General features: G+C 37.9%; 1 protein-coding gene across 1 annotated transcript in view; it reads left to right on the top strand.

Annotated features, from left to right (window-relative positions):
- LOC108675033 (mucin-5AC) overlaps positions 1-27,832 on the top strand; it is a 106,489-nt gene that overhangs the window by 51,702 nt on the left and 26,955 nt on the right. Inside the window, exons 3-9 of the mRNA XM_018163019.2 lie at positions 22,288-22,430; positions 23,094-23,283; positions 23,767-23,885; positions 25,231-25,421; positions 25,659-25,752; positions 26,127-26,636; positions 27,372-27,518. Coding sequence (XP_018018508.2) covers positions 22,288-22,430; positions 23,094-23,283; positions 23,767-23,885; positions 25,231-25,421; positions 25,659-25,752; positions 26,127-26,636; positions 27,372-27,518 — 1,394 coding nt within the window. The remainder of the gene's footprint in view (positions 1-22,287; positions 22,431-23,093; positions 23,284-23,766; positions 23,886-25,230; positions 25,422-25,658; positions 25,753-26,126; positions 26,637-27,371; positions 27,519-27,832) is intronic.

The following is a 27,832-nucleotide window of genomic DNA, read 5'->3' as shown; positions in this document are numbered from 1 at the left end:
GGCAATTTAATTTCAATGCTTGAAGCATCGCGCCATGCGGCATCTTTAATTGGTTATAAGAGAAGTTTTAACGCGTACAGAGTGAGCGAAGGATGCCATATTAAATTAGGATGCTCTACAGTTGGTGGTCGCTTGTTCGAAAATATAGTTAAATGGGTTCTAATATTATTTATTTGATGTTCAAACAAAGGTTTTTCTTCATTACGACTTCTTTTTTTTCATTCATTTCATGAACGTTTTTCTACGGTTTATTCTATATGGTTATTTTGTACTGTTAATCCTGTAAATGAAAGCGGGATGTTTTGATTGTTTTCACTGCAAATTTGACATTAAAGTATGTATCAACATTAAATCAATTAAAAAATATCCAATGAATTCAATTATTCAATTTATGCATTCGAGAATTTTTCGTTGCTCAATTAAAACGATCATCGGAGAACAGCTATTCCCTGTTAATGTAAGTGAAACGTTTATAGACTCGTGTTAGATATTGTCAATAAAAACCCAGCATTGACGCAAAACAACACTAGTACAAAAAAATATTTACAAACCAACATTGAGGAACTATATTTGTATGTAAAATATCAAATGCAAATTTATGAATAACTGAATACGTACAGAGAATGAGATTATATCGATTAAGATATTTAGTTCGAAACAAGGTATCGGAATGAAACATATTGTTCGGAATATGATGTATATAGAAATACCCTAAAAATTAATGACAAATGGATAAGCTTCTCTACAAAATGTTGTAACCCTCAGCAATCTAATCAATTTTTCTAGAATCCAATGGTTTATAGAAATTCAAAGGGAAATAATTTTTTCGATAAAAGTCTTTCGTCGCGGTGTTTGCATTTATTTGCATTTATTGCATTAAATGCAAATTGCATTGGTTTGCATTTATTATTTTAACGAATTTTTCCTGTGTGCCGCTGATCATGGCTGAATGCTGATGCGTTTGACGCGCGAAAGCTTGTTCTCTGGAGGCACATACCCGAAACTTATAGGCAGTTCCTCCCGGCAATAGGCTGAATTTTTAGCAAGTCTAACACTAACTAGATGCGTCTTATCGTTACATAGACCTGCTGCATCACAAAACCACCGCACGCGTCTTCAAACGGATGCCGCTGACCGAACTCTCAATGAACTTGCTGAGCTGAAGGAAAAGTTACCTCGTATAAAATTCCGCTTTGCACTCTCCCACAATTTTCTTGACGAATGAGGCTGCCACACTGAAATTTTGATGAGGAATTGTCTGCCTTGAAAATTAATTTGGTCAAAAAGTGCGAGCTTTTTCGTATTTCTCGGGGCGGTTAAGAAATGAGGTTGTGTTTGGGAAATGACATTGCAGAGGCCGCGAGATGACGTTGGAAGATTACATTATTTTCTACTGCACCAGATCTTTCCACGTAGAATGTAAGCTTGCGCATCGGCATAAGGTTCACTCACGCAATAAATAAGTAGTTTGTTGTTAAATCCTAGAGGGTTATTCAGGTTAACATTTTTATTCCCATTCAAATTCGAATAAATAACGATCATTATCTGCCTCGTAAAAAATGCGTCACAGGCATAGATCTCTTTTCTTCAAATTATCCAAACCTGTGGAATTTTAATCTTAGTCCACATTTTTTTGGGTTACTGTCGCACTATCCGAATCTTGAATTTAGCAAAATCTTGCATGTAGCAATGATATACACGATTCAATTTTTTTAACAAGTTACGATTTCAATCAGTAATGATTTTACCTCAGATCGTTTAGAACATAAGAAGATAAATAAAACTTATTAAATGACATATAGCTTGTTGTTATGGTTGTTGTGGTAGCGGTGTTTTGCATAAACGGGGCTTGTGGGGGTAGGCGCGCCCATAGGGGCGTGTGGTGGGGGAGGGTACCGCATTATTTTCCCATTAGGTGAAGTTGAGAACCCCGCGCAGTTAAGTTCTTCGCCTTCAACGAAATTTTTTAATTTGCCTGGGGTAATTTCCTTATTATTAAACTATGCAGATGAAGGCGGTGTACAGGAAAAGAAAGTTTAAATGCAGCTTATTTATGATAACATCTCAATTATTTTCTGCATAATAAAAGCCGCACTATATCTGATGTACCGAAATTTCATGCTAATATCGATTTCTCGTTACCAAATTATTTAATAACGGTCCACGGTTCCTATCTTCAATTCATCGAATGATAATTGTATGAAGCTGTATTCACTTTTCCAACATAATGAAAAATAAATGCATTGATTTATGAGAAACATTGAATTTACGTATGAATCATTCCAATTTTTTATTATATTGCTTCAACATTGAGAAGTGCCGGCGTCGTTACTCCAAATTCGAGGTTATTTTGATTGAAAATTCCAGCATTTAATAGAAAAAATATAACTCAGTACTCACTGCAGTAAGTGACAGAGAGCGCATTTTCTCGTCGACGAAAACGTGAAGTCACGGACGGACAGACAGACGCACAGACAGACGGACAGACAGACAGGCGGACAGGCAGACAGGCGGACAGGCAGACGGACAGACAGACGGACGGACTTGACGAGCACAATAGCGCCTTTTTTCCATAAATGAGAAAATGCGCTAAAAATATTTACAATTCTAAGTTTCAGTAATAGTGAGACCCGTTAATTGTCTATCTATGAAGCTCACACGTTCGTCGATCATTTGAACTGAGCTGCGTCGTAGCCAGAGCCTCCACCTGCAGCAGCGTGTGTTGTTTTGACTAATTGAAGTGCCAGGGGCGAGGGTCTACCTTGCTGTCTTTCCTCCTAATTAATGGTAGCAGCTTTACCTGTTGACAAACTAGTCACTTCAGGTGTGCAGGTGATACAAGTAACGCATGATGGTGTTGACGAAACAAACAATGTAAAGGTGGTTCATTCATTTGATTATGCTAATAATGTTGCGAACATTGTGAAAGTTTTTAATCGATTAAATGATGGTGAGAGGATGAAAACAATGTTGTTTACGAGCCCTCGTGATTATAGTGATGATGAAAACATTGTAAAGAGCATGTCACACATCTCATTATTGTAATGATGATGGCAGCGATGTTGAGTACATGCAAACATCGCATATTTATAATAATGATGCAAACAATGTTGAGGTCGTGTCAAACACCTCATGATCATAATGATCGATCAAACAATGTAGACTAGAGGTAGGGCGAACATTTCATGTTGATAATGGTAAATAATCAATTTAGAGGGCAGGCAAACATTTAAGAGTATCTCTGGGCACTGGAGTGGTCTTAGTTTTTATTGTGTCCAGTAAATTTGACAGCTGTATTGCCGATGCATTTGTCTGCATGTAAAATCAACGCACTGCTCGGCGTTGGTGCCCACGTCGTCGTCCCGAGCCTTGACCTTAAGCACCGTGTTGTTGTGTCCAGTAAATTTTTTTTATAGTTTTTTTTGTCCAGTAAATAGTTTTTATTGTGTCCAGTAAATTGACAGCCGATATATACGGAAGCATTAAACAGTGCATGTAAAACCAACGCACTGCAGGACCGAAACTGGCGATAGCTGGGAGACTCGTTCGTTCCCATCTGGTCTCTCTGCTTCGAGTGGGTTAAACATTTTACTAATGTACGGGTCAAGAGCTTCTTAATTTTGATGAGATTAAAGATTTCCTGAACATCAACAGCGCCACATGTATAATTATTTTGAAATGTGATCCTGATCCCAACAATACTTGTGCTGTCACGAGTCAGTTGTGTTGCTGTTTCATTGATGAACAATGAAACAGCAACACAACTGGTAATTATATTATTCTTTGGTAATTATTTCCAAAGCCTTCCTAGCAATAATATATAATATAATACAACTTAATACAACATAATATGATATAGTACAAGTGTACAACATAGTGTAATATAAAATGAAATAGCTCTGTCTGTGTTGCACATTAGACCACATTTGGCCATTCACCGATTCCAGACCTCGCTAATTTTTACAATTAGCTGCTGGTCTCAAACCCCCATGCAACTCATTGTTCCAATCTTGGTGATCTTATTAACTCGGTATATTCACTATTCCGTGTAGAATGTGACATAAGTAAAAATTGGAAACGATTTTATTGACCTTCTGCCTTCCGCTATATTGAAGTTTTTTGACCCTCGATGCGAAATAACTTGATAGCTAGCTGAAGCGCTAGAAAACCATTAAACTACTACTACTATTACTATTTAATTAATGCACGAGCGATCGCAGTATAGTCACTGTGGTTGCCTGTCGAAGACAAACATTGCCAAGCTACCCATGAAGAATATGATCCTCTTTTCCAATTCTGTATATACCAACTTTCTTGTCTATCACTTTAGCAGCCGCAAGTCTCTAAATCCACCGAATAAGACCATCTAGACTCCGGCCAAAATCCTAGAAATATACATGTCCCTGCATCGACGGAAGAAATAATTGTGCTTCAAACAGACACAACGCGTAGGTACCTTCCTGCATTCATCCTCCACAGTAAAAAGCTGCCAGTATTCATCCTTTGCATCTAGAAACCAAACTTTATTGGCCGAAGCCCAACCCCATATTCATTTCTGATATTATTGAATCAATTTAACGAAGTTACTATTTACGAACAAATTTCCAAAATAAACTGGTTTTGCAGTATTTCAAGAGATGTACAGGCTTGCCCTGTGGTACGGAAGGTTTCTTTGATCAGCAGCCTGGTCGTGTCGGCAGGTTCTCTATGCAACTCCTTGGGACAGCAATGATGATTGGGTGGAGTACGTTGTGAGCTGGGCACCACTGAACTGCTGGTTACAGTGTCTTGTGATGATGCGATGTAACGTTTAGTGGTTGACAGTCTTTACACTTTTGACTGTTCGCTCCCGTAATTTGTGGTGCAAAGCTCTAGATATCTGAAAAGAGTGGTTCGCAGGCCAGTTGCTCAATCCCCCTCTGATTGGTGCCCTTCCAGAAAGATTCAAGGCTTTCTATTCAGAACTGATTGATTTTCAAAATTTGTGGTCCACGGCTGCGCTCCCAGTCAATGAAGTTAGTAGCTCCTGCCCCGCCAGTGCAAGAGCCAGCAACTATCACGGTCTTGTCACGGCTCAGGCTGCGTGCTGAGTCTCATAACACACGAGCGTCGAGCCAAAACGGTCACGGAAAATTTCTTCAATAGAGGACCAGGCTGAGCGACGTGCGACTGTCTGGTCCCATTTTGCTAGCGCACGCAGGGCGATTTAGGCTGTCGCTGGCATTTCAGCTTCGTGTTCATAACCCACGGGTACTCCTATGCTGCTCTTGCTTAATTGCTGTGCACTGATGCCTGTGCCGCTTATGTACCAATCATAGTGGCAATATGCTTGAGATAAAAACACACAAAAAAGTTGTGAATTTGAATAAAAATTAATAAAAGATCAATTGTCATGTCACAAGTATTCCGATGTGACATGACACAAATTCATCTTGCGTGGCATTCAAAACGCGTCGGACATTCACAGGCCTACCTTCCATGAATAAAGAAAGGTGCGAAGGCTGTCGCTTCTGCTTGAATAATTTAAGAACTCTATCATATTTTACGTGAAATCAATTTCTTTGTACCCGTGCATTTACCAGTGCAAAATCAGAGATAGATGAGTTAGCATTCGATTTATATCCAACAGTGCAACAAATACATGTCTACGCCCGATCGGTGCCGAAGGTAATAGATAAATAGCGGTAGACGTCTCTACTCAAAGCCTCTTCATTGCTGAAACACGAGTATTTTGAACTTTTATTATCAAAGTTTAACATGTTACTGGATTGCTAAGACCTCCCTTTTTGGTTTATTCAAGTGATTGACTCTTGTAGAGTAGTTCTTCAATTGTTTCGCACAAGCTCAAGCTCTCACTTCAACATTTCGTACCACTTGCGCAAAATGAATAGAATACGAACTTGATCTTTTTGATTTATTCTTCATTTATTCGATGACCCATTTACAATGTGAAGTTAAAGGAAACAAATCGCATGTAATTCACACAAGGCCGTATAACTACGGTGTCGAAATACAACGGGGATAAGCGCATATTCTGCCATAATTTCTGAATCTCTCACACAATTTCAGCCATCCATCTCTGCGAAGTCCTCTTTTTGAGGGAGCCTGACAAGTCCCCAGTCCTTGGGGACGAGTTGCCTCGTATTGCAGCACTGCGGTCGATGTCCCCAACAAACCTGCATTAGGCGGCATTAGCCTTATAAGATGGCACGGCGTCGAAGACGTTGTGCCTTGTCACTAAAGAATAATGACTTCCAATTCGTGGGCTTTAAGGGGTTATATGGCTCTCCAGATGAGCGATGATGCTGTAGCTCTCATGCCACGTCGTCTGTACACTTTGATGGACGAACGACGCACTGTTAAGCCTTAATAACTCAATTGGCTACGAACGTCCTGGGAGCATTAGACATTTGGAATTCGAGTTTGCACAGGACGAGAAAATTCTGCAACAACGGAGTGATTACTTACACGCAGACAATCAAAAAAATTTACAAGTTATCGATGAAATGATGTGTGTGCAGGAAAAAACTAAACGCCTCTCATATTAATCGTAAATCCATCACCATAATCCTAAGGAGATATTTAAGTGCCCAGCATTGTTGATTAGGTTAGTTAGTCAACGGGCTACGCTAAACGATGATAACTATTTTGAATATAAGAATGCGTTTGTGACCGCTTAGCTCAGCACCTAAATGAGCTTTTTCTCATTAGTCATATTCACGTTGAAATTGAATTCTACTCGTATAATAGAAGCGATACCTTTCTGTGCTCGTTATCACGATTGTGGCTGCAGTTAGTGCGCGATAACGATAGGGCGTCTGGATAGCTCCCCCACGTGACAGTGACTAATCAACTTGCATCGACAAGGGAGCTTCAATCGAAGCAAATGGAGCTGCTCCGGCGGTGGAGGCTCGTTTCGCCGCCATTGATCACAGATGAAGTGATCGCTTTGCTTCCCGGTAATTGTGTACAACCACTTACAGTAACGACTAGTTCTAGTTTATTTTTAATTAGTCAATGTTTCTTTTCAATATGTCGATGGTTAATTAGCTTGGTGAAGGGCTGGGGAAGTAAGGGTTATTTCATACAAGGAAGTGCAATTGCTTTAAAATTTAACGAATTACTATGCATACTATTAACAAGTCAACAGTGAACGTTAATTCGGCGGTGTAAATATTATTCATATTGTGTTTTGTAAATATGTCCTGGAGTGTTTAATTTAAGTGGCTCCTTCTTATATTTATTTTATCCTCTCGATTACCTCAAGATTTTCCAACAGTGTGAGTAGACCGTGATGTCTTATTCATCTAATTAAATTCACTATTACAGAATTCAAAAGCAAAACGAATGGGTAATTCAATGTAATTTTATTTCTAAATGCAAATTTAATATTAATAAATCTATTTCAATCCTAAAAATGCAAACAAGATTCCTTCATGGCGTGTATTGAAGACGGGTTGTTGCTCCTGTCTGTGATAGGGTATACACATAGTGAAAGCAGGTTGCCAGCGTGCTGGTTACCTGCTCAGGCTGGCGCCCGAAACCATAGAACACAGAAGCCTGTTCGTACAGGTTTTCGCTGTGAACACTTACATTATTATCCTATATTCATTCTTGTGGCAGGTTGGAGCAGGTTGCCCGCGCGGGCAAACCTGCTTTCACTGTGTGCGTACCCATAGAATACAGAAGCCTATTCGTACAGGTTTTCACTGTGAACACCTACATTATTATCCTATGTTCATTCTTGTGGCAGGTTGGAGCAGGTTTGCCTGCACGGGCAAACCTGCTTTCACTGTGTACGTACCCTTATTCGTGTGGCTGGCACATTAGGCCAGCATTGCGGTAATTACAGACATATTGTGCCACTGGGTTCATCAGAGCCGGCACAACCTACGCTGTTTGTAGGCATGCTTGTTCCTCTCAAGCTCGCATCATTTCTCGTGCAGTGAATAGCATTGACGAATAATTTTGAGTTTTTATATTATTATTTTATGTATTATATTCAAACTAGCATTGACGAATAATTTTGAATTTTTAGATTATTATTCTATGTATTATATAATTATATTCAAACTGGCATTGACGAATAATTTTGAGTGTTTATATTATTATTTTATGTATTGTATTCAAACAAGAAAGTTATCCTCAAGCAAGGAAGTTATTAATGACGACATATTCGAGTTCATGACAGTAATAATTTTCATTTGATGATATGGCCGATTGTGGGCAGCTTAATATATTCGTATAATTTGAATGAGAAGCCGCTCTATCTGCTCAAAATAACGGTGATCAGGAGAATTACATTTAAATTGCAGGTTTCGAAAAATGTTCAAATAATAGTTTCAGCATAATTTTAGTTCATATATTTTGTTTTCTTTGGTATGAATAAAATTTCGAATATTTCCGTTCAACTGCACTGAATAGGATTTTAATATGCTTAAATTCAGTTAAAATAAATCTTTGTTCCTTCCTCTTGAAAGATTCCCTCCCTTTTTGCATTGCATCTCCCCCAATGGACATAATTTAATGCTCATCCCACGTAAGAAATGATGCGTCTTCGTGGTTTTGAGTTCTTCACGATCTCACAAATATTCTCATTCTATTTGGGCTTCATCTGGAGCTGTCGGAAACAACCTCGCGTTTATCCTTAGGCTTGGCAGTTATCCATGAGTTTTTTGTTCACTAAGTTTTAAGATTTGAGCTCAATTGTCCGTGATGAGAAATAAAGAGAGTTTTTGAAACCCAAGGACGGGGTTTTAATGTTGGCTCTGCGCCAGGTGAGGCTGCAAGCGCTAAGGCCTCTCTCTCCTTCTGCAGCTACCCGTGCAGTGGGCGGCTGGACGCCCATGAGGCAGGTGTTCATCGGGGGCTTTTGTCCGGTGATCTTGTATCACCATCTAGGTTATCATACGTAATCAAATTATAGCTTGTTCTATACCCACATGGTAGAGTCACGCTCAGTGACGTCATCCCCGTTAAGGACTACTGTATATATAGCCCGAGCAGTGCACCACTCGGTCAGACGTCTCGGACAAATTTACGGCCGGACCTGCGGCCGGTCTCGCGGCCGCCGGACTAAAAACATAGAAAAAACCTAGCCAATCAACGAAAACCTCAGGTTAGGTCCAGTTAGGAACAGGTTCCATTAAAAACACAAAAAACCTAGAATAACTCATAAAAACACTAAGAAAACCTTTCGGCCGCGAGACCGGCCGCGGGTCCGGCCGTAAATTTGTCCGAGACCTCTCGTCAGTCGTAGCGGTACTGCCTAGCCGTCATCTTGCTAGCCGCTCCTCCGGCACATACTTGTGCTGTACCTGTCAATCCCCCGTCCTTCTGTACTCATCGAGCCAGTTAATTATTATAATAGAACTTGTGTTGCTATGAGTTTCATTTGTCTTGCCTTAGTCCTACTTGGAACAATAAAGTAGCCTGACTCAGTTACAAATCCATCAGGTGGTCACAGAACCGACCACCTGATAATTTCTTGGTCAATAATATTATTATTCTTATTCTTTATGTGCTCAGCAGGATGTGTCTGGAGCTGAGATTTTTACAACCAAAACATTGCCTGTTGCTCGCAATTAGTAGCCCTTTTAGCTTCTGGTTAAGGTAGTGATCATGAAACGAACATTTCCGATCGCATGTGAATAATTCTATTAATTTAGATGCATCTTCAGTCATCATTACAAGCTTTATTAACGTGTTTGAAACAATAAAGTTTGAGAATTCATTCCTGAAATTCTTTCATTTTTCTAGTGCAGATGGACATAATAGCAGTTCTGCTAGATTCTTATATCATTTTATTGTCACGTGTCTGCGACAATACATATAGTGTATCAGTGACTTGTGTTATTCCCATTAATAGCAAATATTCATTTGGTGGAAAAATCTACAGACGCCTTGTTTTGCCATTTCATACACACTTAGGGCGAAATCCTTTAAATTTATGAACTACTCAGCCGCCGTTTAGTAGAGTATGGATGCATATAAATTCGAACTGGGTTTTCATTCGCCTGTGTTGATGTTCAACCATTAGCACGTCATTCTTCGCCCAATTGCCCTCTTTGCAATCAGAACGAAAATCTCGCGGAAAATTACTTCAATAAACGTCGGAACGTTAATTTTATCTTATTAAGTATACTAGCGAGTGACCACATCCTGTATTTTCCTTCGTGTACTACTGATCATTAAAATCATTAAAAGAATTAAAGCTTTGCTCAGAAAGCACCGCGTTTTATTCTTTATGTGTTCATCCAGTTAATACTCCATTCCGCGTTCTTTGTTATGATGTTTTCTACCATCTCTTCAATGGTATTTTTTTGTCCATAAAATCAAATTCTAGTACTATTTTGTAACTCTGGATCTTCACTGCTTTCCCGTTAGATATTCCTTGTCACGAAACATATTATAACCCACAACCAATTTTAATCTTTGAACTCAGTTAGGTAAGTATCTCAATAATCGCCTCAATGCACACGCAGTATTTCTATACAATGCACCGCATCGAGCATTGCATGGACTGGAAAATTGCATCATATGATGATGAGCAAGATGATCAATAGGATGCATCATATGATGATGTCGTTTAGGAGGCCCTTGAGAAATCCCACAGAGCAAGTACGGCTTGCTGAGCACATCATAAACTTCTGATGCTACTTCACAACAAAAACTTTAAGACCGGATGACTTGGAAACATAACTTGGAAGATCGTGTGAAACTAAGTAACGGCCAAGTCATCACTAAGTCGTACTAAGCACTAAGTTTTTGTTATCCGACTCGCTTCACAACGGCTCATACGTATTCAGAACATTACCTCTGTCACGCAGAAGCTCAAAGGAAATTCGCATCAGTCTACTTGACTGATCGTTTTTATTCTTTAGTGTTAACTGACTTAGATTTTTTTATCACTATCACGAAGTATTTATCACTATCACTGAGTAATTTATCACGATCACTAAGTAATTTATCACTATTGTTTTTTATCACTACCGCTAAGTAATTTTTTTATCACTAAGTTATTGTAGTTTTGATGTGTTATGGAATTTACATAATATGTGTGCTCTAAAACAAGCGATAGAAATAGTTCATTCTTATTACTATAGAGTATTGCCGAAATTATTAGTGAAAGATTGTTATAGGAGGGGCTGTGTTCAACTTGCTTTCTCTACAAGGCGTTTTTTTAAAGCAAGCTATATTTATGTTGAATAATTATAATCTAGGTTTATTATTATATTCAAATTAAATTTAAATTATATTTAAATTATATTTAAATTATAGCTAGCAGCACCATTGCTGCTCTGTCAGTGGCTCCATCGTACATCAGTCTTCACTAGCACAAGACACGGACGTTCATTTTACCTGGTGGCCCGCCCTGTATTGTGGCCGATGATGCCATTTTGGCTGCGGCCAACTCCTCGATAATGGCCAAGTATGGCCTTTCATGGGATCTAAGATAAATTGATTTCAATGCCATTCCTTGTCCACAGCCTTCCACTAGATCTCCCATGTTGAAAACTTCCATTATTCAGGGTCATGTTTGTATTAAATATTTTCAAAACAGTATGTTTCTTAAAAAATGATCTGTCAATGTTCATGGTATTGTCCCGGAAGAATTTTTTATATATATTTATTTATTATATTTATTATATTTTTATTATATTTTATTACATTTATATTTATTATATTATTCATATGTATTTCCGTCTCCCTTCAACTTTCAAGTCAGTGCACTAGTGCCAGCTTCACCCACGATTGTTTCAAACTTATGTGCTTCACACAATCTGGTTCAAACTTTCAATTCATTCATATATAGTGAGCCTGCCTGTATTTTTTCTACTTTTTTCAAGGAAAATAGTTTTGAAGTCACCACTACGGAGTTGTTCTTTTATGTAAGTGAGATGACAAGTCACGTGTTTCTCGATGACAATTTGAAAAGGGCAAGTTGGTTTGCACGGGGACGAGGAGCGAAGCAAAATTTGTCTGTGAATCCAGGGCCTTAATCCAGCTCTCACACGCGGACTTGGCACGCTGCTGGCTAGTCTCTGATAAAATAGACGATTTATCGACCCAGGGGCCATACTTTCAAAACTCGCTAATTGAACGTAAGTACTTACGCTCTATTTTCTTGACTATGATTGGTGGATATTGCTTGAAACTCGCTAAGTGACCGTAAGTACTTACGCTCTATTTTCTTGTCTATGATTGGTGGATTTTGCTTGAAAGGCTATCAATGATCGGCTGATGAACTTACGATCTCATAACTTTTTTTGAAAGTATGGGCCCTGGGCCTTAATCCAGCTCTCACACGCGGACTTGGCACGCTGCTGCTAGTCTCTGATAAAATGTACGATTTATCGACCTGAACGTCTTCCGCTTCGACGAACCTTGTTTTTCTGCGCCTGTAGACGGGCTGTTCAAAGTTCATGGTTCCTGAAGAATGCAAGGTCAAGGCTAAAGAAGATGCTGACGAGCCTATTTGCAATTCTCCTCCGTAACAGAAGACCGTAATGGTTTTATTTTATCATATGAAGAGGTTGTTCGCGAGAATTGATTCTGTAACTTTTGAAATCCCCCGAAGCTGTCGTGAAATTTTAGGCTTCATCTTTATGAATATCCAGAGTACCTTGTTTAATAGCAGTAAAGTCGTTCATCCAAGACAGTTTTGCTCTTTCATTGTGTCCGATTCACTTGATCTGAAAAAAATTTGTTTCTGCGAGTTTTATTCGAAGTTTTGAAGCAAAAACTGCAATGGGAGGCAACTTCGGTTACATTTCTGAGTGTTTGTACAGGAATATCACGAAACGGTTTTTTCACTAACATATACAGTAATGCTCAATTCATTAGCATATAAATGAATGCTCAATTCAAAAGACATTTTATCATTGCATTGAGTTCTAATATAACAACTTTTTATATGATATCTTCGTGTTAATAATCGACATCATTCCATGTAAATAAGTTATGAATGACCTATTAATTATCGATTGTAATCGCCTCATGTTCAGTATTCCATCGGACAATTACTTCATGTTTGAATTTAATACGGGCCATTTTTCACGATGTTTTCATGCACCGTGTTCTCTTCATTTTACCGGCGGCCAATTAATCATACTGCACGATATAAATTATTCCAAGTCAATTTGATTCCGCTTGAAGTTTTCCGACAACTGTTTATTGCGCAATACATTTGTAAGCTTTTTAGATTTGGCCTCACGACCATCACTTACGGCCAACATTCGACCGTTCGCCTCAACTGTAGCCAGAACCTGCGCTGCTGCTGCCAAACTATCTTGATAACAACTTCGCTTGTCTGGACTCTGATGAACCTGTGGTAACTTTTGTGGCTCCATCCTGCCCGCTGCAAGTTATGTTTTGATTTAACAAGGCTGAGTTTTATATCACTATTTTGCTTTATTCGTGTGAGATATTACTTCAGGAGCTTGTGATTCAGCGTGGGTTTGGTTATGCATTCTGCGCTTGTGGCATTTTAAAAATATCAATAACATACATTTGACTGCATCATAATTTAAGCCTTGAATAAAAAATTTCGTAACATTCAACACAAACGTTAAATTTATGCACATCGAAAGTTGCCAAGTTTTCAAAATAAATGTCACCAGGGAATAATGGAAAATTTCTTCAGCTCTACGGATCGCTTTTGTGAGACTCGACTGTTGCGGTGCCCAACTACGCTCGAAGTTGCGGCAGTTTCGCTGTCAAACGAGGATATCCACACCGTAGAGTTTTTGACGCTTCGCGGGCGTTCATGTCATGACAGTCATGATGCGGCAAATTGGTGAAGCCGCGTCTCGAAATGCCGTATGATTTCCTCTGCATTTCCATGACAATGACTCGTCCAGCACGCTTGTGCGGAGTATTCGTAGTGGGTTCAACAGAACACTTTTGTACCGTCCACACTTGTATAATGCAAGTTTTTGAAGACTAGTGAATTTTAATTTCATGTTAAAAGATAGTTTTATAGCATATTTTCTTTTTCATTTTTGGTGAATAATATTTCCATTTATATATAAATGAGTAATTTATTTCACGATTTTTCTTTTTTAATATTGTTATTGAGGTAGCACCCGCAAAAATTGAACAATTAATGCGGTTTTGATTTTTTAATTCAGTATTGTCAACCAAATTTGTTAAAATTTAAACATTATTTTCAACATTTTTAATGATTTAACGCGCTGTTTATCATTTTTGGTTACCTTAATCGTGAAGCCACATAAGAGAAGAACAGGGTAATTTAAGGCGATAAATCTTAAATGTGTTCATTAAATCTTATCTTAGGTGCATGGTTATTCATAATCTTTGACTAAGAACGAGCGTCGCAGTGAGCAGTTCATTCCAATAAATATGATTATAAGTAAGTCCCAAGCTGAAACGATGTATGCCTGTACTCGCGTCTGCAAGAGGTTTTCATCTCTTCACTGCATTGCTTTGGCCCGCATCCAGAAATCGGTCAAACGTTCGGCAATCCGTTACATTTTGTATCGTAAGAACGGCTTGTATTGCTCATGATACGGAAATATTTGAAATATTTATCTAGGATATCTCGGGGATCCCTTAATATTCCCAAAATCTTCAGTCGTATGTTTTATGTGGAGATATTTACGATGGAATAAATATAGTGGAATATAAATAAATATAAGGAAAAATTAATCGTTTCTATGCTTGAGCGCCGTGATCGCCGATGAGGACGCAATTCTGATGGTTGCCACATTTCTCCTAATTCTTGTATAAAAGTGACATGAGGCCAATTTACGATGTACTGAATGAGTGGTACGAAAACTCTAGAAATAAAAGCTGAAGGCAACGCATTTTAATGCGACCAATTCCGGTGCGTTACTGAAGTCCTGATAGAGAATGTCCAGAGTTTCCTTATCGCTCCATAAAACTGGATTTTAATGCACCACGCAACCTCTGACGCTCTTATCTTCAGTGTTTCTCAGCCCTACTTGGTCTACTTGGTCACTTTTCTTGTTCTTATCTTCAGAAGTTTGAAATTAGTTCTCGTTTTTGCCCTCGTGTAAAAAAAATTAAAATCGTCATGCAGTTCATTTTATGTTTTCGCATAGATGTAAGTCATTGCTTATTCAATCCTAATGATCCTGTCGTCATTATTCATCCTTGCAGCAAACAAAAACATTCCTTTGTCGTTTAAATTAATAATTTATTTGCACTTTTGTCAGCGTTGCATATTATTGCTAAAACAGTGTTCCTTTTAATGTCACAGCAGTGTAATTTTTCATTTGCGATGCTGATGCAGCTTGTGTATAAGTTTACCTCTATTTTTCATGTATAGCGTTGAAAAAATTTTTGCAATCGAAATGTGAATATCGCATTTGTTCCCCAATTGCCCCAACCATAAGCATTCGTTTTAACTGAGACTCAGTATTTTTTTTAATTGTGTTAGCTCAGTTAGGCTCCTGCTAATAAATATAGCGGGAAATTTTGCTACGATTGCGGCGCATATCGTGTTATGGAATCTCTCGTTAAGTAAAGAACAAAATTTGCCCTGAAAGTTTTAATCTGCCTGAATCTGGGCATCGCGATTTTTTGCTGAAACGTAGCTGTAGATGGCGGCATTTGTGGAGAATTATGTGTCACTGCCGAGTCTTTAGCCACCAACTTCTGTAATTAGCGAGCGTCTTCTGGAACGCAGCGCGCTGATTGTCCCGCAGTCTATGAGGCCTTTTACTTACCATGCATTCAGTCCGACGTTCTAGCGCCTGGGTTTGTTTCGTGTTGCATTTAAAAAGCTGGGACTAAATTTAAAAATGTTACGGAGATATATTGCGTGATCGATTTTCATACATAAATTTGGCCCAGTGGTTAAAGTTCAGAGTACCAGGATTGGAGCAGAGAGGTGCGGGTTCGATCCCAGCTACCTGCGACAGTTTCTGGTCAAATCGGCGAGAAGGCCGGGCGGTTAAATAAAGCAAAAATTGGAGTAGTGAGTTGCGTGTTCGAGACCGCAACAAGCTTTGAATGTTCTGCGATGTTAAGAATCGGCGACCGGCCTACGGCCTAATAAACGCTGAAACCGCTATTATTTGTTATTAAGTCTTTGTTCTGGCTATTGTTTCATGGTTAGTTGTTTTGCTTCTTTTGTTCCTTGTAAATTTTGAAACACTATAAACCAAAATTTATGCATTGAAACGAAATTTTTGTGTTGAATTCAGTTTACGTAACAAAATCCCCTTTGCACATCCAAACCTTTCTGTATAATAAGGAATAAACGATGGTAAATATGTATGAAATTTACTTGTTATAGTTTCGAATTCAAAATATTCATGCAAATTACCTTAATCCACATCTTATTTCAGAAATTTGTATACATTTGTGAGCTAAACGTACAGTTGACAGGGAGAGTGAGCTCATGAAAAAGATATAACTCCAAGATTGTGATCAGGAAGGGATGTAATTGCATTGTATTCTGAGTTTGATAAACAACAACTCGTCGAAAGTTGTGAGCTGCGGCCTGGAAAATGTCGGTATTGTCGGCCTTATGAATATTGTAAATTAAAATGAACTCTGGTCTGAAGTTTATACGCTTAACGCATCTTAATTTGTGATGAGTAATAAATTTGATAACTACCAAACTTTTTTTTCAGTTTAGACTGGTACTAATATTCACCTTAGTGGAACAGTTCATTGATGCTGGAAGTAGACAAAATATATTGGTAATCAGATTGATTACAAGGTTTACAGTCACTTACAGTAACTTGGCTGTCCTGTGGACATAGTTCGGCCTTTCGCTTCTGCAAGCGCCCCGACAAACAGTGCATTCATTACCTACCAAAAAGAGACTATCTCCCATAATGGTCGTCTGGGTGTTAGCGTTCATGTTTGCAGTGATTATGGGACTATACAGGCTGTCCCAGGTGGACTGCTGTGAGCAGATCTGCTCATGTCCCGGCAGTTGTGTCGACGTTCCTGAAGAAGTTTAAGAAGCCTTTTGATCTCAACTTACCAACTCTACAGAAAGCGGAGGACACTTAATTTCTTGCGCTGTTACCAAGAACTCGAATGTAATGGAACTCAACTTTCAGTATTTGTTAATGCAGTTAAATTTTTTCGACCCTGAATATCATTGAACGGTCTGAAACGGTACACCGAGATAACTAAGCCCATAGAAAATGGGTCTCGTTAACACTCGTCATCAAAAGGAAAAAATGATATTTGGTTAACTTATTAAACTTCTGAGTTTGATATATTTAGGAAAAAAGTATCTTTGCGATGGAGACGTTGCTGTATCATGATGAATCTATGAGAATGACTTTCTGGACATCATTGCTAGCGAAAGACATGCTATGTTTGGCACCAGATTAACGTAAGAATATACGACGTGCGAAATGTTGTGGTCATCCTGAATATTAGATCGTTATTTACGTGAAAATCGAGGTGTTTGTACGCTCAAGCGAGTTATTTATTTGTTAAGAATTGGTAGGAAAGAAACGTGTTTGCGTGTTCACTAGAACATCAGCGTTGGAGTAAAATAGCTGATGTTGAGTTTAGTCGAAAATCTGGCGTGTAAAACCATCTTTGTTATTAAAAAAGTGCTGTTCACAAGGTTTCAAAGTTTGAGCGACATTTTTCACGCTTGAAAAACTCTAGGCTGAATATGTAAGTTGATAAAAAAATTAAAATGTCCATTTCGCGTCATCGGGTTAGAAATTTCGTCCAAAATTCATCAATGTTTCAGCCGCGGTCACGTCTTGTCCACGTAATTAGCTTGAATCCCTTATCCGCCCAGGCCGGCAAATACGTTTCGTGTTCTTGCTTTGTACCAGTATTAGGCGGTACAATTATGATACAATTTTCTGGCAGTGAATTTTAGTGAAATCGGTAGAATTAGTGCGAACATAAGGTAATTCTTTACGTATAGTTTTAGATGCGCTCAATAATGATACCTAAGGCTTGCTGTGATATTGTAAATTTTGCAAAAATAACTTTGATTGGAAAACTAGTGATCTGATAGTCACTTTTTTTATACCACGCCTGACTTGTTCTGTGCACGATGTCGGAAGGCTTTGTGCAGTTCATTGATAGCAGTTTATTTATTATTTAATGGAACAATCGAATTCAAGCGCCGGAAGGCTGCATGGCGAGTTCAAATCTCATATATATGGTGAATACCTGCTTTATTTTGGAGAAACTTCTGAATGCCAATGGAGAGTGTCAAGTTGTAAATTGGCAACATTGCAATAAGAGGTTATTGGATGTGAATCAAGCTGAATTTGAAAAATACAAATTTTGTGGAGTTCCTAGAGCGTCCGTGAAGTGCACTTGGGATGGGATAGCTGTGAACGTCAATAATATTTCATTGCTCATGGCAATAAAATTAGTAGTTTGATTTTTTATCACGTAGCTCCTAATTCGTATCATAATGGCGTTCTCTCGCATAGAAAATATGCATCGACTGTGCAAACTCAATGGAGAAACTAACAGTTTTCCTACACGAGAACGGAATCTCCACATTGTGGGAGATCCAACAAGAGACTGTCTGGAGATCCACACGAGGCCATTGCCAGGAAACCCTCGAAAATGTGAGCTCAGTAACGAGCAGCAAACTGCTGGGCTCTCCACAGGCTTCGTCGCAATAATGTAAGAATATTTCCCCGTATTAGAAAATAACAGAAATGGCCTATAATTTCAGTCATTTTATCGGGTCAATAATAACAGCGTTGTAGTTCTGGCGCACTTCTGTTCACTGAAGTGGCAACTTGGGCTCGCCACTGCATGGTTACTGTGATCAATCGTATAATATTCATCGCTTTACGTAGAAAATCGATGAGTGTACTGACGAGTATTTAAAAGTTTCCACTGTGATAGAAATTTCAAATATTGTAGTCTTTGTAGATAATTTTAAAGCAACTCAGAGAACGAATGTACGAAAACAAAATTGATTCTGAGAATTGATGAAGTTCACACAAACAAGTCTTTCAGACAATTTGCAATCATTGCCATGCAATCAACGACCACTCTGACAATTTTTCGTTAATTCATCCGGTGGATTTCTTGTTTTGATAATTTTTTTAAACGAACTTGGTGATCCACGAGTTACTTACTACTTTACATGGAACTCTCTGTTGCACGTGTAACAGCTTGGGAATTGGCCGCATGACCTGCTGTATATATATCAACAGACACTATCTAGCCCAAAATTCATGCTAATGGCCTCTTTGATTAGGCTCAGGTTAATAGGTTGTGTCTTGTATGTAACTCACCAGTAAAACTATCTATAGTTCAACTTTAATATAGAATAGAAGTATCGGCACTGTAGAAATAGGCCCATGGTATATATATAAAACCGACCTGAGTAATGCAGCGAAATTGGCGAGGGAGTAAAGCAATGGTCAACTTTAGATAAATCCTGAAGGAAAATCTTGATATATATAAAAAAAACAAATACTTAAAAGCAAGCATTGCATAGAAATTTGATGGACTTGTTACTTAGGACGTCCAATTTCAAATCAAGTCCCCCAACGTGTAAGTTTATACTTGAATTTGATTCATTACCGATCGTGTTTGACATGCACGGGAACGCTGAAATATTGAATTACAGTTCATCCTTCATTGGAGGACTGTAAGGGAGATTTAAAGGTTTTTGCTCTTAATTAAATTTTATATCTAAATATTACTCGTCTCGTTCTGAAAGTAAAATCGACATAAAGGACTATTTTACCATAACTATTTTTATTCTTGCCTGTTCTCATTGCTTCGTTATTCTATCGTTGGTCACGTGATGACTAAATATGTATATATATACTCGTACATCAGTTGCACACCGTAAGTGAAATGACCTTGAGCAAGAATGAGTTACGTGGGCGGAGGTTTTGAAAATACTTTGAGATAAGACAAAAAACATGCTTCAATCACTAGTAAATTCTGTGTCCGATGCTTGGAACAACGCAATTGAAAGTAATTTTATAGGTAATATTGCTTGGAAATGCCTGATTTACCTGTAAAATGTGCAAATTTAATGAAAATCGTCATAAGCCGAAAATCTAAATTACGCAGCATAATGTTGAGTTGAACAAATAGCTTTAGGGTTACTTTTCTTAGTTGGCACCGAACAAATTATTTGTTTTTGTATATGGAGGGATTGGTTTGGTTTCTCCGGTGACTCTTGAACTTTCAATCGCTGCACAAGCCAGATCAGCTGTTCGCGGTTGGAAACTAAGTCTGAGACCGAATAATTCCTGATGATGGTTACGGTAGCTCTTCCAATTTGTGAATTTCGACTCGAACAGCAATCTCAGTAACTCGCTCTATTAGTAGTAGTTAGGGGTTAGGTTCGTCACTACAATTCATCATTTCATGCCAGCTGCAGTTCATTTCTGTTCTGTTAAATACCTAGATGAAGAAATGATGGACTTTGATCCTTATCATTTTGCTATTACAAAAGATTGGTGTGTTGTAGGTATGTTTATTGTATTATTGATAGGTACTTAATCAAGTTGATGGTATATTTGGAATTATCATTTGAAATTTTTTGATTACTTTATATATTGCAAACAAACTCTAATTAATTACACATAGGCTATAGAAAAATTTGTGACTGAAATTTAAGAAGCATATAGGCCTATCTGCCCCCAAAATTCTGCTTTTGATAAAATTAAAATACTTTAACTTTAATCAATCTTTTCCAATTTCTATTGTATATAATAATGTCACAATGCCACAACAATATTAAATAATGTCAATTGTTGTGAGTTGTGTCTGGTGACTGGGGTCAGTCCAGTGTGGCGATGCAGTTGCTATTCATTGAATCATTGTTGTGCAGTGTGTTTTAATTAGATTTGTTTTAGTAATTAGATTTTCTCTAACCATGTTCAACATGAATTCAATTTAGATCCAGCCACATGGTTAATTCAACTTCTATATTCAATCTGAAATACAAACTCTACAAAGTAAATGTTTTTGAAGAACATGATTAGTACCTATTTCAATTTTTTTCACAAATATATTGTAAAAAAATATGCTATCTATCTTTTTCTTTGGTTTTGGGCCTGATGTAGGAAAGTGGGCAAAAGCCACTCATGAATTGGACTAAACTCCTGTGATTATTATGCAAATATTGCCAATTTTACCCACTCTTAGTCTTAGGTATGGCATTTTCCTAATTTCTTCAGCAAAAAATCAGAAAAAAGGTTCATTTTCACCAGCAATTTAAAAAAAATGCCTGTGAAACAATCATTTTCAATCAATATTCCAAGTAGGTTATGGAACTTGTGGGCTAATTACTACGAGCCTAAGTCTAACTTTCTAAGAGGTTTCACTGCTAATTCCAGTTTGGCTCATTCATTGGAAAATGGCAGGCAAAAATGATCATTCAGTAGATCATGTCATTCTTTTTCATTTTCACAAAAAAATTTGTCAAGAGTTTTGAGAATGGGAAAAAATTCATGGCAAACATAGGCTCTTCTGTCTCATTTATGGATGACTTCTTTCTGATTTGCCTGTTTGGCTCTTGATATCACTTGGCATTGAGTAAACACAATTCAACTTGTTGCCTTGTCAAAAAGCATGTACCTAGTACCTACTGGTCAGAAATGCAGCTGCAAATTTGTAAAAATTTATTAGATTAGGATTGTGATGCATAATTGAATCTGAAAATTTTGCCTCAATTTTCATTTCTCTCAGTTATAGCTTTGCACATACTAATCAAATTTTGTCAAATTTTTATCCATCTTGGTTTAAATATTTCCTCCTGTAGTTCTGTCACAACTATAAGAATAGTACATACAAATATCAAGAGGTTCTGAATGTTTATTATAATCTTCCAGTACAATTTCATTCAGAACATAAATTGATTCTTTTTTTTTGGGCAATTTTATGTGTACTGGGCAGACTGTAACACTTTTTCCTTCTACAATTTTGTGCTTCAAAAATTATATCTTTCTTTGTCAATATTTTTAAAGAAAGGTTATGCAGTTTATCCAAGAAATTGCCATTTTGATATCACATATTCTGAAATAATACCTACATTCTGATGCATGAGCTGAAAATGGAACATAGCCAAAAAAAAAAAAACACTTGAATAAAACATGATTTTAATAATAAATGTTAATTAAAAAATTTGCCTGTTAAATAATGGAAAATGTACCCATATCAACCTAAATTTCTACAATGTACACCTTAGAAATGTTTTGTTCTCCTACATGTCACAGACAGGTATGCTGTTTTGGAGGTAAAAAACTGAAAATTTGGTCAATTACCAACCTTAGGTTAAAAGATTCACAGTCAACTTGATTCATGTATCTTTCACAGATTCTGTTGAAGGAAGCAAGGAGAATGTGGCTCCCCTGGACAAGAGCTCAAGTCAAGCATCCCTCACCCATGAGCCTGCGTCATCCATACCCGCAGCTATGAAAAAATTGGCGCCTGCTCCCATAACCACCACTACATATACTGTACATTTTTTGGAAAAAATTAGCTAATTTTGATTGTCATTTAGTGATTTAAAATTGATTCAATCATAAACTTAACTTAATTATCTGTAGATATACATGTCAGATCACTAAAAAAATGGCTCTAATTTCTTCACAGTGTGTATGATTTTATATTAATGAGTGCATTATACTAGTGGTAAAGTCGTCTTAGGCTTCATATTTTTCTTCTTCAAATTTTATGTTCCTATCTAGGATCATGACATTTCATCATTTATATATACCATTTCAAATTATTTATCCTGGATTTGGTATACAGTAAACATAACAGAGTTAGTATCAAAACATGACTAGTCTGTTGTTTATTTTAATCCTAATGTTATGAAGATAATAGTTAAGCTTTGATGTTCTGCTATTGGTAAAGGAGACAGTTTTGCTTCTGATACACTGGTATCCTCTTTTTGCATGCCAAAGAGGAAATAAAGGAGAATTGAACTAAATTTATGTGAAAGTATTCTGTATGTATTAAGTACTAGGACTTCACAAGTCCTTTTTAATTTTCAGATCATTAATTTTTTAACTTCCCCAATAATTGTAATGCCTTTTATTTTATTTACTGTTTTCATAAAGAATAATTCCTTAATTTGGTTAGTGATTCTATTTTTAACCTGATTTGAACTATTGCAGGTTGAGGGCAGTGACACGCTGATGAGCATTGCTGCTCGTTTCGACACAACGCCTTCTGAGTTGACAAAACTCAACAGGCTTTCAAGCCGCTACCTCTTCCCTGGCCAGTCACTGCTCGTGCCACTGAGATCAGGACAAACTGCCTCGGCACAGGATAGCTCCTCACCACAGACTACTGCACTCAGTTCAGGTGAATTTACTGCAGATGATAAATTTTGGCACTATTTGTCATTGGGGAGTCAGGGCAATTAACTATTGTGCTGAAGTACAATTTGATGTAGATGCTGTGATAAATTAAAACTGGTTTTGTTGCATACTAAGTTGGCAATATTCATAAAATTTTCTCAACTATTTGCTCAGTGTAATTTTGAACAATTTATTGAGACTAAAAGCAAAAATTGCAGAGTACCAATTTATTCTCGAAATTGTTAATGGTGCCACAATCAATAATGAGGTATTAGAATTAATAACTACAACCTGGCTAAATATGCACTAAGTTGGTTGAAGTTACAAGGTGTTTTTAGCGCATTCTCTCTTTTAAGGAAAAGAGGCGCTATTGTGCTCGCCATGTCCGTCCGTCTGTCTGTTCGTGACTTCACGTTTTTGTCGACGAGAAAATGCGCTCTCTGTCACCCACTGCAGTGAGTACTGAGTTATTTTTTTTTGTGTCCAGCAGGGAGCGGTGGGACTCCCCGTACTCCGGCCAACAGCTTGGACTTGGACCGAGCCCTCGACAAGGAGTGTCTTGAGCGCTTCCTCAAGCTCAGGGTCCGCCATGTCACTGATGGCCAAGTAAATGCTCACTATTCTTCAAATAAATAAGATAGTCGAAAGTCAATGCAAAAAAGTTTAATGTAAATGCATGGAAGCTTGATGGAAAGTCTTGAGAAGTTGCAAGAAAGTCTGTATTGAGTGCAGTGCAGTTAAAAGTAATTTCGAGAGTCTTGAGTAAATGCACCATTATATAATTTTATGTAATTAGACAGCCTCTCAGGTAGTTAGGCTATTGTTGTAACCTCAAACTATAAAACTTATTATGGTATGTTGTGTACAGGAACGAGTTTAACTCGGATGAACCAAGACAATTTAGTTCTCTTCCAAATTTAATTCTCTTCCTTAGATATTAAGAAGAATGAGATGCTCATCGTTGCTTCACTTCTTCAAAGCAGGGATTTTATATGTAATCATTTTAAATAGTTCTCTAAATTTTTAATTTCAGCAAAACATTGATGCATACAGGTGATTGTTTGAAGTGAATGAATGTTTGCCAAACTTTTGGATTATTTCGAGACTGGTTAAAAAAAATCAGAAAACACTATGTCGGTTGGATCCCTCTGTGTTAAATGTCTTAGAAATGGTTAACTTTGTGATATGCACATTGATTACGTGAACAGAGAGACCCCTTCACTTTCAAACATATGTATTAAGAATGCATAATACCTATTACATTTATTTTTCATTCATGTACAGTAAATTATGGAATTTCACCAGCAATAAAGATGAAATAATATAATAGCAATAAAAAATGCTTTATTGCTGATGGTCTGAAGTAAAGTGCAATTCTTCAAAATCACAAACTTGTTTACGTTAGAATAACATTTGTATATTTAGGGTAGAGACCTTTGTTTAGACATGTTTGGTTAAAAATAATGCCAGTTTTTATTAAGAACTTCTTTTGAGCTTCTCAAAACTTCTTTTAGAATTTTCTTCTTGAGAAGCAAAACTTATTCTTCTTCTTGAGAAACAAAACTTCTTTTGAGCTTCTCAAGCTTTCTGATAAAAGGTACAATAATAAGGTCAACAAGTCTTGAAATTTGTCCAAATTGAAGGTTAATGTATATAATAACAATGAATAAAGCTTGTTTATTCTTGGTCTGAAGTAAATTGGTCTAGTCTTGGTCTTCAGATCACAAATTTAAGTTATAATAACAATAAAAAGCTTGATTGTTCTTGGTCTGAAGTAAATTGGTCTAGTCTTGGTCTTTATATCACTCATTTGTTTAAGTTATAATAACAATAAAAAGCTTGATTGTTCTTGCTATAAAGTAAAATGCAATATTCAGATAACTAATTTGTTTGTTATAATAACAATAAAAAGCTTGATTTTTCTTGCTATAAAGTAAAGTGCAATGTTCAGGGCATCGTGGGGGGCGTGGTGCTGGTCACGCCCAACGCGATCATGTTCGACCCTGACGTGAGCGACCCGCTGGTGCTGGAGCGCGGGGGCGCCGACACCTACGGCTTCATTGCCCCCATGGAGTGCCTCGCTAACGCTGCCATCTACAACGACATCGCCACCATGAGGGTTAAGGACACTAAGCTGCCCAGGTCTGGACTGCTGTGTCATAACTACACTAAGAATAATAAAAATAATATATAAATAATATAAAATTTAATAATGAAAGCACATAATAATTAATGTAATGAATATTAGGCTGGTGAAAGGCTAATTATTTCACAGACTTGCAGTGATTCTGGTTTACGTTGAGGCATATCATTGCTGTTCAACAATGGAATACAAGGATATGTCTTTTGATGCTTGTTTAACGCTCTGTATGTCTGCAGGCCTGAGCTGCCCAAGCCCGAAATTTACTACAGCCCTTCAATGAAGAAATCCATGATCACAAATGATGCTGCTGCAGCACCAACATCTCCGAAGGTGCCAACGTTTGGTTTACAAACAAATGAATTTTTTGTCTTCCTTGCACTTAATCATTCAATTTTATAAATTGCATTCATAATGTGTTTTGGGATTAAATTTAATTACATTATTCAATTTAATTGCATCAGATTCAGGATGAATGCAATATCATACTCAGATTCTAGAGTAAAAAATGTCAATTTAAAAACGGGGGTGATTACAGTTGACGTACTTGCTAGTTGAAATCAAATAAGATTCTATTACTCATTAAATAAGGTCGATATAGCTCATAACATAAGGCTGGTTTTGATCATGAAATAAGGCTGGTTTTACTCATGAAATAAGGCCGGTATTGCTCATGGTATTGAAGCGTGTACATGTTTATTCTGAAGGTGTATGGAGAAGGCACGACAGAGGCTGACGGAGACTCACCGGTGCTCCTGACGAAGGACGCCACATTCCCTGAGTTGAGCGTAGCGAGCGAGGGCACGAAGGCGACGAGCTCGACGGGCTCACAGGACGACGACTCGAGCTGCTCGTGTGGTGGTGACACACGGGACTCGTCTGCCTTCCCTAAGGCGTTCGAGCAAGAGCTACTCACCCCTGACACGTACCCACACTCACCCCTGCCTTCCAACGATGACATCCCAGACGCTCCCATGACACCCGCAGCCAAGACCGCCGGTGACAATCAAGAGTTACTACCGACTGCGCTATCACTTCAGGATGTTGTCCATCAAGATTCCTTGACCTCCAGTATCCACTTGCAGCCGCTCATGACCATCGATGAGGACACAACAACTGCCACCACGATGGCCACGGCCACTGAAACATGTACGTCTGGCGGCAGAACTACCAGCAGGAACGTGTCCTACGACAGCGCTGTGTCCATCTCCAGCGAGGTAGGGTACGGCATATTCTGCATTCATTATTTGGTTGTCTGGAGGTACTCTACTAGGTACTCTAATCTAGAGTTGACATCAAATTCTACTATCTATTCTACAACTATCTATTGATTCAAATTGTACTATCTATTCTACAACTATCTATTTTACAACTCTACTATCAGGTACTCTGATGTACAGTTCAGCAAAAATTCTGCTAACTATAGTGATGTACCTTGAATATCTAAGCCAGACGATTTTACGTATGAAATGATAATGGAAAATGTTGCCAGAGAATCAACTCGAGAGCCCAGTATAACCTTAACTCTTACCGTGTATTTTGTGGCGGTAGAATCGAAAATTGAAGTTGTTACTTCTACTAATAAAAACAGCTAAGGGTAATAATTGATGTCAGCTGTTATCAGTGTGATATTTTTAATCTGCACCGATGCACTTTTCTCTGTGTGTCACGTGTTGACATCTCTGTCGCGCACTGACCTCATTGTCTCGGCGCGAATAAGGCCGAGTTGACTAGAAAATTATAATATGAACAATAACATAAATATTTTTTTTCGATAGATTTTGGTTGATTTTGATAGATTCCACTTACATGGTTAGGGATAATTTATTATAAATGATAATTTAGAGCACAGAATAAAAATGTGACGACGTGTCAGCTCTTCGATGTTTTACGTATGTGTGTTGGGTGAACTGTGCTTGCTGTATGCACTAATTTATCTCATGGACTTACAGGTGGACGTGGTGGGCTGCAGCGGCTCAGTGGACAGCTCGTACGAGCTTGTGGACTTGAGAGAGGCGGCGGCCGCCCCGGCCACGCCGCCCCTCGTCCCCACCGCTGAGGACGGGCTCGCGCCCTCACAGGCCTCTCGCAAGCAGAAGGTCATTACTACTTCAATTTAGAACTAAGAACAAAGTTTAACTTGGCTCAAAATTTAGATCTTTTGTTCTCGAACAACTTGGTCATTTATGCGAGCTATAAAAAAAACAGGGAAGTTTTTCAATAATTCTTATAACATTATCTTGGAGTATAGTCTCTCTGACGCTTGCTCCCCGCTCATCCTATGACTTCTTCGGGATTTTGAAAAAAATTAGATCAGTACTCACTGCAGTGAGAAACAGAGAGCGCATTTTCTCAAAATCGACGAAAACGTGAAGTCACGGACGGACGAACATGACGAGCACAAAAGCGCCTT

Source organism: Hyalella azteca, unplaced genomic scaffold (genome assembly GCF_000764305.2).
Source record: "Hyalella azteca isolate HAZT.00-mixed unplaced genomic scaffold, Hazt_2.0.2 contig12774, whole genome shotgun sequence".
Taxonomy (NCBI): domain Eukaryota; kingdom Metazoa; phylum Arthropoda; class Malacostraca; order Amphipoda; family Hyalellidae; genus Hyalella; species Hyalella azteca.
The sequence above is the reverse complement of the archived record's forward strand: the minus strand, read 5'-3'. Positions and strand labels throughout refer to the sequence as shown.